Consider the following 12,171-nt stretch of genomic DNA (forward strand, 5'->3'; position numbering starts at 1 on the left):
CATTTCATTCCATTTAAAGGGTGACTGGAGTCATGTCTAATTGTCATTATGATTACCGACTGCAGCCCTGCTGGCTCATCCTAAGTGACATAAGACCTTTTGTTAATGTTTGTTAGCACAGTTATCTCATTGATCCATTGTTTCTTTGTACTCTCAAGTCAATCAAACAAACAGAATGGGTAAATGAGCCTGCTTATGTTATGCCATTTCATTCCATTTAAAGGGTGACTGGAGTCTAATTGTCATTATGATTACCGACTGCAGCCCTGCTGGCTCATTCTAAGTGACATATGACCTTTTGTTAATGTTTGTTAACCTCCAGACTTGTTGTGTGTACGTATAAATAGTGTGAAGTCGTCGTCGTCATCTCAATTTTACATCAACAAGAGATATATCGTATTATGGTATGTTCAGCACTAATGCCCACCAGCCACCAACGCACTTCCCTCACACCTCGCATGCATTCCAAGATTCCCATAAAGCTAAATGGCTGTAAGGTTTTTAATATAGCCTGTGTAGCATTCTCTCTTAAATATGTCACGGCACATGAGTTGTGATGATGGCCATCAGCTTGATGTTCCAAAGGCTCTGTGAGCTTCTGGCTATCGGCCCTGATCTGTCTCTAAGTTTCCATTTGAAATGATCTGTCCTAATGAAATGGGCTTTATGGAGACATCAGCCTTATGGACTCTGACACCTCGTTGCCCCTCTGCCAGTCGGCCCTGCTTAACACGCTGTGTCTAAATGTGCCTCTAACATCTGCTAATAAAACTCTACCAATGGGTGTCCTTGTTTAGACGTATAATTAGCCATCATTATGATGTGTCTTTTGAGCTCTCCAGCCTCATTAGGGCCCACAAGCCAAGGCAATTAGCCTGTTTGCATCGTAAAGCATTTTAAAGTTTAAACGCTCAGGTTTGAAAGTTTTATCAGGTCTTTTAATTTAGACTATGAAATTGTCCTTGGTGTGAATTTATCACATGGACTCAATATTATTCGACCACATCGGTTTTTTAATACCTATTTGAAAGCAACTAAATTACAGTGCCATTCACAGAGTTGTCAGACTTCCCCGCCAATCGGTGTGTTGCCAACTTGCCATATATGTAATATTTTCTTCCCTTATAGCGCTGTCATGTCTTTGTTTAGGTCTTTTCACTCTTCAGGTCCCTAAGGAGACCTCTGGAGAACATTTTGAAGGCCTCCAAATGCTGACCAGTCTCCTTGCTCCAAAAGGTTCCCGGTCAGCTCAGCCATTGGTAGAAGACATCAGCATGGGTACGCTCAGCAGTTTATTTTCAAGGAATAACTGATTAATCAATCAAATAATATTGTAATATTCATAGCAGGTAGTACCTTGTTAGGTGTGTGTGTCCCTTCTGAAGATAGATTAGAAGGTAGAATCATTGACGAAAGAATTTAAGTTTTCTTAAATTTAAATTTAAATTGGGAGGGAGGAATGGGACGGCGGACCTCTGACATCACGCTCATGTCATGATGAGCCATAACCATATTAAAGGGCTGTGTGGCTTCACACAAAAATGAATATAAATATATAAATTCATGTACTCTATCTAACACCATGAGACAAACGTGTGCCACAGCACATGTTCTAGAAAGTAATTTATTTAGTTTATCAGACAATATTATGGGAAACTTTACTACTACTACTTATTATATTACCAACCACAACCCCTTTGCAATTCAGAGGCATGCGGAGGAAGTGTAGGCGCCTGCGGTGAGGAAGAGGAGGAGGACGAAGAAGAATTTGACTGGCAGGTGGAGCAGGAGGTGTACATGGAGAGCTCTGAGGCAGAGCTGGGGTTCCTTCAGAAATACGGCTTTGGTAATCAGAGGTCCGGAGTCTTCGCCAGACTGCAGGTAATGTTAAAATCACGGATAAAACCCTTCTGTTGTCTTTGAAATCTATTGTAAAGGTAAACCAAACATAATGTAATGCAACACATTATTAAAGTATTCTTTTGACAGACGGAGATCTTAATCATTTAGTATCTTTTGCACCTTTCTACTATCTTGAGTATTGTAACATTTGACCCGACATGAAGTCTAATTGAATCTAATGAGCTGTAATTTGTTGTTCCTGAGAAGAAGAAACAAAAGTCTATAACATGCTGGACTTGCGTCCTAACAGGAAGAACTGAGTGATGTCATTGACGTCACGAACCCCGAAGAAACCACGGCCGGAGAGAGGAGACAGGCTCGGCAATACGCAGAGAGTGCTGCGTTCTGTTCCGACCATTACCTGTACGTTTATTACAGACGCAGCCTGGTCTGTGCCATATCTTTGGCTCATTATTAAAATGTATACATTTTACATACATACATTACAGTGTACAGATATCAATAAATGACCAACAACAAAACAACACCCCACCTGGGATGCATACATGGCATCATTGCTGTGCTGTCCCCTTTGCTTATGGTGATGTATTGTTTCAGCGCTGATTTGTTTGAAGATGACGAGATTCAGAGGTTGCTGAGGTTCTGTCCCTGGTGGGCAGAGTTGAGCCGCTCCTTAGACCAGGAAGGAGAAGAAGCAGGTGAGTTGTAATTCATGCCTTCGCAGACCTCAAAGTAACTGAGGGTACATTGTATTCGAATTAAATGAAATCCTAGTATTTGCATTTATGGAAATGAGTTGAGTGTAAACAGTACTACAGGATACGCAACTTATAGTTGGTGAAATAAATGTGTGGGTGTTTTTAAAGGATATACGGTATTTAATACTTACCGTATTCAAAATGTATTATCTGTATTACTGAATAGAGTTTGATTGTGAGACCTTCATTTTACCTCTGCATCACATGGGATGCAATCTAGTGACGTACACACCACATCTTCGAATAATTTGAACTTTAAATCAGTTGTGTACAATGTTAAGTCTCTAGTAAAGTAGTACCTGATATTCACCAGAAGGTGGCATGGAGTTGCAAAAATAGAAATCAGACATTGCTGATGCTACTGTATTTAGACTATGTTTATGTATTTCTTATCATGATAGTTGATTTTGACAATTGTACACTTTATAAAATAGACTTGAGTATTGCCAAATTAGGATATGTACCTGTAAAGCTACTTAAGTACTGAAGAATTAAGTACTGTATATTGTCTTTGTTGCGATATATTGCTCATCTCCTTGTTTAATTTTATAGCGACAAGATCCTCGTGTATAGTCTGTCCCCAGCCAGTGTCTGACTCTGGCAACAAGTTCCCTTCCGCTCAATCAATGGATGACATCTGAAATCAATGGCTCATTTACTTAGGTATGATGTGTGGCTTGTTGGAGGATGGAGACTCCCAGTTTCATTTCCCGCTTCCCGCCGTCTCTCATAAAAGAATGATAGCTGCTCCCGGAGTCCTGGCGCTGCAGGAGACAATTCAATTGTTCCCCCCCCCGCCTCTGCCTAACAGCCCACTAACTCCAGCACTTCCATCGCTTCAGCGAGCGCACATGGCTCACAGCCCACGTTATGTTATGTTAGTCCAGGATGTCGTACACTCGGGGAGGATTTAGATTAAACCGATAGCATTATCACAGAAGGACGTCGCGCTGCTGGAGACGTGTCAGGAGGAGGCGTGATTACGCCAGTTTGAGGGCCCCAGTCGGTGACGGGCGGCCATCACTCAGCCATATACAGGCCATTAGCAGCAAACCGACTCTAGCCTCTGAAGAACATTTAAGTCTTTTCCCCGCCACCTCCCTCCCCTCATTCTGCATGCTAAGACGGAGTGCCCCCAGACGGGAGCCCAGGCGCGGATAAATGGGCCAAATTAAACTTAATGGTTTGACTGACAGGTCAAATAGCGTTTGCCTTCGCAGGGCGCAGAGAGCTGTGTCGGTCAGGAGATTTAAGTCGGCTGCCGCCAAACCTTGATGGCACACTCGTAGATTTTTATTTCTTTTACCGTTTGTCATATGTATATCACGCAGACGCTGAAATTATTCCACTTTGTGTTTCAGCTTATCCATCTTTTTTAACGTATTTTTCTGTCCACCTGCGCAAGGGCTGATGCTTATGTCAACTGACAGATGGATGTGGACACAAGTGCTAATGAAGTAGAAACTGGCCCCTTTGTGGTCTCCTCTAGTGAGGGCCAGCGCTCTGACAGGCCACAGCTGTCCTCTGGATGCCTGCATTCACCCACTGGCCTGAGCTAAATGAAGCTGACAGCTCTGTCTGTCTTTACCTGCAGCACTTTGTTATGGCTGTGTGTAGGCGTCAAAGGCACTTGCTAACCTTTGACCAATTTAGATGGCCTCATTGTTTGTGAGAGTGCTACTGCACTAACCAAATCTGCAGGTTTAACTTCAGTGTTTGATAAATGAGCACAGTTTGGGTACTTAAGTTGGAACATCTATCATCTATCTATCCTATCCAAGGTCATGGTTTGACTGCTTGGTGATGTGAAGTTATGGGAGCATGCATTGGCTTTGCAGGAGCATATTTACTGCATGTCAACAGGGCCATCTGGACCCGTAGGGAGCAATGATGTGGCCAGGTTGCCTTTCCAACTGGATTAAGTAGGTCAAAATCTGAGGACCCCTCATGCTCTCCCTAACTTCACAGAGTAAATATGACAGAGACATGTGCAAAATGAGGCATGGGGTCTAATATTGGTGCTGCTATATTTGTTCTGCTCACCTATCGGGCTGCATTGATTGATTGATTGATTGATTCATTAATTCATTAATTCATTGATTCATTGATTGAAAGAATATTCAGAGTGAGTAAGCAGTGTTTTTGGTGCCAAGACATGTTACATACTATCGGCTATCTAACTAAACAATTTATTTTAAGCTTAATCTTGCAGGGTTCACTGTTCATTTCAAGGCTTAATGTGGCTTGTGGATTAACCTAATTCCCAGGTTGTCTCACACTTCACCAACCACAGCAGTCGGCTAATGAATATTAATGACTAATAATCTATTCCCACCTACAATCGCCTGTGATTTAGAAAGAAGAGCAGACAACAGAGATAAACTGACTAAAAACAAATGGAGATCATTTCAGTGTAATTCATTACAGGTGTGTTTAATAGATACTCAAACTGATCCAGAATACCCTAAAGATTTCCATTAGTGTATCATTTCCTCTGCACCACTCAAAAATGTGAGTATCACAACTCTCATCTCAATCATGCAAAGCAATTGCAAAATGATTTTGTTTTGTCTGGAGCATTCACTGTTTATACATTATAGGAAGAAAGGATCTGTTGTCTTTTCATTTTATCATAAATTTGTCTCTCCAATAAGTCACATGTGAAAAAAGATGTTCCCAATTTTGTCTCTTAAATTCTCTTGATTTTACTTTGCCGTACGACGGTGTTCCACACTAGAAATAGCTGATCTACAAGCTAACATGTCACATGATGCGTAGTGATCTAGTAGATCTGCTATTTCCGGCACAGGACACCAGCGTAAGACATTGTATAAATTAGGCATTATGAATGACAAAGTGTTTTTTTTTCTTTTCTTTCATAAAGCATTGTTATTATCAACTCTAGATAAGATCAATATCTTTTATAATGGAGAAACAAAAGAGCCACTCTGCCCATATCAGCCCTCCCCCTTCAGCATGAATGCTCCAGGACAGTCTGGATGTGGGCCAGTAGGCCACTCACTTTCTCCCTGGTGCTTCTGCACACACAACATGAAAACCGTGTGTGTGTGTGTGTGTGTGCGTGTGCGTGTGCGTGCGCGCGTGCGTGCGTGTGCGCGCCTGTGGCCTTATGCACGAATCAACTTAATGCACGCTGTCTAAAACTGATCCAGAATATTGCAGAATGCCTCTTCTTCTTATCCATGTCTCTTAACTTCTGCACTCTGTTGACTGACTCCCGTTGGCTGCTTGCAATCAATTCAAAACACCTGACCTGCAAGGCAACCATGGGCATGGCACGCGTATATTCTTTCTATGTCCGAGCATAGACATGGTAACGCCCCGCCTGCCTCTGATTGGCCTACCGACACTGCCCGTCTTGCCTGTCCTCCGAGATGCAAGGCTACTCCGTGGTGGAAAATATTAGTACAAGTACAAAAAAAAAGTACAAGAGAATGGCAATTGTAGAAGAGGCAAACTAAACTGTGTTCTGAATTAAAGTGTTAGTGTTGATTATCGTGTATTAATCTAAACTAATACTATTATACTAATAAAGATCAAGTGAAAAGAGACTTTTTTTACAGTACAATGTTAAAGTTTACACATGTATACAATAAACAATATTATTTTACCTCTTCTACAAAAATAACAGTTGCTGTCGCGCGTGCCAAGCTGTCATTCTCTTGTAGCTATTATATATCGTACTTGATTTGTATTATTTATTTATTTCCCACCACGGAGTAACCTCGCGCAGCAGACTATCCAGCATGTATCTTCCACCTCGGAGACACCGGCTGTGTCGGTAGGCCAATCAGAGGCAGGCGGGGCGTTACCATGTCTGCTCAGGCCCTGTCCACACCATAGCCTAAAAGATTTTGCGCAGCCGACAGTTTCGGTTGTCAGCTGCCGACACTTTGACTTCTTCCGGGGCTTTGGGCGGTCCCCTCAGGAGACGCACACGGAAGCCTATTTATGGCCTGTAGTCCTCTATATTTCTTGGTTGGCGAAGTGGGCGTGAGTGACAATTGAGTGACAAGATGTTGACACAGACAAAGGCGCATTTTAGTGTAGGCTATAAGCTGCTGCGTTGCTACTTGGCTATCGAGTCATGACTGTCTAGTCGACTGGTTAACGTACGTGCCTTTGGAACGGGGGACCCGGGTTCGCCTCCCGGCCGAGGCTACACTAGTTTTGTTTTCAAAGACTTGCGCGACGGCCAGCTTACATCTGACGCTCTCCTCCGCGTCAGATGTAAGCTGCCGACAAGCATAAAAATGAAGTGTGTCACCCGGCGGTGAGAAGGAGAAGGAGATTTTTGATTGATTGATTTAAATATTTATTAACAGTTTGCAGAATTACAGTACATTTCAAGCACAAACTCAATACAAAGACTGTTAACTGTGAGTGGACGACCCAATTAAGCATTACACTTGTTTAGAACAGGGTCCACATTGTTCAATTCATCAAAACATTAAAGACGTACAAATAGACACTTCTATATAGTTAAAGAACAGAACAGGAATTCATCATAAAACAGTGTTCCCTGACCGGGAATCGAACCCGGGCCGCGGTGGTGAGAGCGCCAAACCCTAACCACTAGACCACCACGGAGAAGGATTATGATGATGATGATGAGAAGGGCTGTGGAGGCTGAAGAGAACGGGCTATTTTATAAAGTATTTTATTGTATTTGTCATCAAGGATCAGGGTTACAGTAAATGACAATGTAATTCAGCCAGGGGTGCCATGGATGAAAAGATTACAGGGGTGATGTGAAGCAAACATGAGAACCACTGCTTTACATTGATTTCTTCAGACGATTTTTCAGTGTTTTGTTAACAATTTGACAGAATGTTACTTCGAGGTGCCCACTGCCCAAATATCTCCCTGTATCCCTCGACATTCACAAGTCCCTCCCAGGGGCGTTTGGGTCTGTGAAGAAGAAAACTACAAGTGAATAACCGCCCAGTGGATGGGCTGCAGGCTGCATCTGTTCCATTGGCTAGTGCCTATCACTGCCGGGTGACACACTTCATTTTTATGCTTGTCGGCAGCTTACATCTGCCGCGGAGGAGAGCGTCAGATGTAGGCTGGCCGTCGCGCAAGTCGTCGGCGGAAGTGGAGCATTTTCTCCATCCACCAGCTGTCTAAAAACCCGGTTTTTCGGTTGCCGACAGCCGAGACTGTCGGCTGCGCAAAATCTTTTAGGCTATGGTGTGGCAGTACCCATTGTCCGAGCATAGACATGGTAACGCCCCGCCTGCCTCTGATTGGCCTACCGACACTGCCCGTCTTGCCTGTCCTCCGAGATGCAAGGCTACTCCGTGGTGGAAAATAATAGTACAAGTACAAAAAAAAAGTACAAGAGAATGGCAATTGTAGAAGAGGCAAACTAAACTGTGTTCTGAATGAAAGTGTTAGTGTTGATTATCGTGTATTAATCTAAACTAATACTATTATACTAATAAAGATCAAGTGAAAAGAGACTTTTTTTACAGTACAATGTTTAAAGGTATATTCAGTGATTTCACTTAATTCAAATATCACTTATTTTTTTGTTTTGTTGTGATAATCCTCCCTACTATAGAGTGTGCTGACCATTTAAGGAGTTCCTCCCTGTCCCCAGTTAACCCCTGGGGGTCAAAAAACCGTAGGTTTCGTTTTTGACTCTCTATCCTGATTGGACGAAAGTTTGGGTCCCAAGGCAAAAACGAAACCTAAGGTTTTTTGAGTGAAATCACTGAATATACCTTTAAAGTTTACACATGTATACAATAAACAATATTATTTTACCTCTTCTACAAAAATAAAAGTTGCTGTCGCGCGTGCCAAGCTGTCATTCTCTTGTAGCTATTATATATCGTACTTGATTTGTATTATTTATTTATTTCCCACCACGGAGTAACCTCGCGCAGCAGACTATCCAGCATGTATCTTCCACCTCGGAGACACCGGCTGTGTCGGTAGGCCAATCAGAGGCAGACGGGGCGTTACCATGTCTGCTCAGACGTAGAAAGAATATACGCGCATGGCATCTTGGATTCCAAGCTGTGGATTGACTGCAGATTTAATCTACTTCTAGCTAAGACCTCACCTCTTCAGATGTAGATAGATATTGTTTACTTGTTCACAGATGCTAATGGTAAATGGTGCATTTATATAGCGCCTTTATCCAAGGCGCTTTACAGAGATTGTGCATTACATTCACCCATTCACACACACATTCATACACCGATGGCAGCGGAAACCATGCAATGCACCAACTAGCACATCGGGAGCAATTAGGGGTTCAGTGTCTTGCTCAAGGACACTTCGACAGTAACTCTGGGGGAGCCCGGGTTCGAACTGGCAACCTTACGGTTACCATCCAGGCACTCTACCCCTGAGCCACCGCCGCCCCTACATGTTAATGCTAATGCTATGTAGATGATGCTGGGTGTGTTGTTTTCGTAGTACATTACTTAATTTTCCTTGTTGGTTGAATAGGGTTCAGAGAGCTGACACTTTTAAAATACTGTGTGTGTGTGTGTGTGTGTGTGTGTGTGTGTGTGTGTGTGTGTGTGTGTGTGTGTGTGTGTGTGTGTGTGTGTGTGTGTGTGTGTGTGTGTGTGTGTGTGTGTGTGTGTGTGTGTGTGTGTGTGTGTGTGTGTGTGTGTGTGTGTGTGTGTGTGTGTGTGTGTGTGTGAGAGACACTACATTTAAGTAACTCTTTTTGAGTGGTGCAACCACTCCAAGGAACAGCAATGTCCGTGTTCACCTATCTATTGGTTCACCTATGTGACGTTAATGAGCACCAGTATGACTATGAGTACCAGTAGGGGCGCTGTTGTGCCAGAAACAGAGAGAGAGAGACAGTGCTGCACTGTTGCCTGCTAATGAGAGAGAGAGAGAGAGGAGGAGGGAGGGGGTGGGGGGGTGGGGAGAGAGGGGGAGTTGCAGTTGCTCAGTTCACACGGGTTTGATTTTTATACGTACATTTACACATTTGAATATTTGCACCAACCTGAATGTGGGCTTTTGCAGTCTGCTCGTCTGTTATGCCTTATGTTTGACTGCGAGAAATGTATATGCCTGAGTGCAGGACATCCATGGGTTTTAGAGAGCCGACGTGTGCGTTTTTAGACGGACAGGGAGAGAGAATAGCTGCGTGAATGCATGCATGCTAAGATGTTTGTGTCTGTGTGCTCTGCTTGGCTGTGTTGCGCTGATACAGGCATACAGCTGCACTGGCGAAGGACTCAGGTAGCGTCTGGTCTGTCTGCAGGGAGCTAAAGCCCTGACGTAATGCAGCAGGAATCTCCCTCCCAGCAGAGCCAAGCTCCCACTGCAGCCAGAAGCTTCATTTGAACATTGTGCATCAGTGTACAGTGTGCCAGTGTGTGCGGTTTTGTGCAACACGGGGAAGAGAAGAGACCATGTTTGTGTGTGCGATGTCATGTGTAACAGGGAGAGGAATGTGCATGCATATGTAGCGTGTCTGTGTATTATATGTCACAGTGCTTGAATGATTGTGTTCAGTTTGTGCCTTATATACCAGCTCCTTCTCACACATCAGGGGATCATTGTATAGCGCTCCCACCCCAACGCGCAACCCGCTCCTCATGCAGAGAGGAGAATTGCTTTCAGCTGTTCCGTGAGCTGCAGAGGAAAGATCAAAACTGCTGAGTTAAAGTTGTTCCTGCACACGTTCAACGCGCTGTTAAACACAGATGCAGCAAACTTCAATGAGATTGTGCTTTCTTGGTAACATTAGACTATAGGTCCGCCTTTAGCAGATGTCACCATATTGGTGATGCTTCCTTCCTGGTCATTTTCCTGTCTCTCTAATCAGTCCCGTCTAAATAAACGCAAACTGCCTAAAATACATAAAACTAGAAAAAGTGACCCTCGGGGTACAGGTCTCCACCAGGCCAGGTAAGGTTATTGTGGCCTCGTGGTGGCGTTATAATAAGCCAATGTGAAAATGGTGCCATTTCTTCTTACTCTTTTGATGGCAATTGGATGATTTGAGGCATTTTGTTCCAAAAATGTTTTGCAAAAATCACATAAATTGCACGCTGCGTTCATGATTTGAGGCTTTTTGTTCAAAATGGGCCAATCTAGCAAACTTTGAAAGCCAATGTTAGCCAATTAGGATGGAATATGAGATATCGGACAGATCCGTCTTGAGCACATGACTATAGAGATACTGTGTAACGTTTTTGGGGATTTTTGTCTCCACCAGGCCGAAGGCATGGTGAGAGAGTACGTTTTCCAGGAGGCCTACTTTTGAAAAACATATTTTTTGATATTACTCCTCCAGATTCTGTCCAAAAAGCCCGCAAATCGTTACACACCATGTGACGGGTATGGGCACTGATGGAGGAAGAAAAAGAGAATTCTGATCTTACCATATGTTCCCATGCAGTGGTGTGCTTCACTGACGATGAGAAGGACCAGCTACGGAAGTTCACCAACCGCTCCTACCTGCTGGACAAGGTGACTCGACACCACACTTGGCTCAGCCTGGTGGACATCCTCCTGGCCTACACCTATGAAGTGCGCACGACGGAAGGAGAGCACAATGTAAGTGTGGGTGTATATGACGAGATAACGCCTCTTCAAAAGCCACTTGGCCGCAGTTGACAAAGCTCTCCCGATCCTCAAATCCTTTAGACCACCCCTTTCATTTCATTCAGAGCCTTAAGAGATTACCGTCAGATCCATGAGCTCAGCCCAGGCCTCCCTTCGTGTCACTCCTGTATGGAAGCGTAAGGAGGCACTCGGTGAACAAGCCGCCTTTCACGCAGATCACTGGCAGTGTGAGTGAAACGGAAATAGATAACTGAGATGTTGTAGACGTAACAGCATGCCAAAATACAGAGCCCAGCTGGAAAACATTCTTGATGTCGTTTCATATGCAAACGTTTAACACATTAGATGCAATGGCCCGAAACCGGTTCCAGAACCAGAACAATGTTCCACAGGATTTCTCCTCGGGTTGGTTTTGACCACTTTAACCCATTCTGACCGGGCACCCATTTTGGTGTCGGCATCACGTTATGCTTTAGCTATTGAAAAATAGCAGATCTACAAGCTCATATCGCGCCACCGAGTGGCGCGATACGAGCTTGTAGGTCTGCTATTTTGGAAAAATCGAAGAGCGACTGACATTTCTAGAATCTGATCTCATGTCAGAATGGGTTAATCAGACCAGTGTGTGTCCAGTGGAAAACCTCGTATGAATCTGATCTCAGGTCAGAATGGGTTAATAAGATGGGTCCAGTTTCCAGGTCGAGTAATTCCCATGTCCTTTAATATAAGCCGGGTGGTACAAACTGTAGCTCCATGCCATGGTTCACATAATGGTGGCGTTAACATTGTTGATGTGATTTCTCTTTTCCTTGCAGGTGGAGTCACCATGGACTATCAGGAAGCTGAGTGGAACCCTATGCTGGCTAGAGGTGAGAGGAAGGGGGAGATTAGTTGTTTGTGTTAAAATTGTAGGTAGTGTTAAGTATTGGTAGTGTTTAGAGTGTTGGTGTAAGCGTGGTGGTTGCAGTGGTGTCCT

General features: G+C 43.8%; 1 protein-coding gene across 1 annotated transcript in view; it reads left to right on the forward strand.

Moving 5' to 3' along the window:
• Nucleotides 1–12,171, forward strand: part of shq1 (SHQ1, H/ACA ribonucleoprotein assembly factor) — a 38,223-nt gene that overhangs the window by 3,764 nt on the left and 22,288 nt on the right. Inside the window, exons 4-9 of the mRNA XM_083771881.1 lie at nt 1,150–1,278; nt 1,709–1,881; nt 2,153–2,265; nt 2,461–2,561; nt 11,029–11,186; nt 12,011–12,064. Of these exons, the coding sequence (XP_083628007.1) occupies nt 1,150–1,278; nt 1,709–1,881; nt 2,153–2,265; nt 2,461–2,561; nt 11,029–11,186; nt 12,011–12,064 (728 nt within the window). The remainder of the gene's footprint in view (nt 1–1,149; nt 1,279–1,708; nt 1,882–2,152; nt 2,266–2,460; nt 2,562–11,028; nt 11,187–12,010; nt 12,065–12,171) is intronic.

Source organism: Protomyctophum parallelum (assembly GCF_964188405.1).
Source record: "Protomyctophum parallelum genome assembly, chromosome: 8".
Classification (NCBI taxonomy): domain Eukaryota; kingdom Metazoa; phylum Chordata; class Actinopteri; order Myctophiformes; family Myctophidae; genus Protomyctophum; species Protomyctophum parallelum.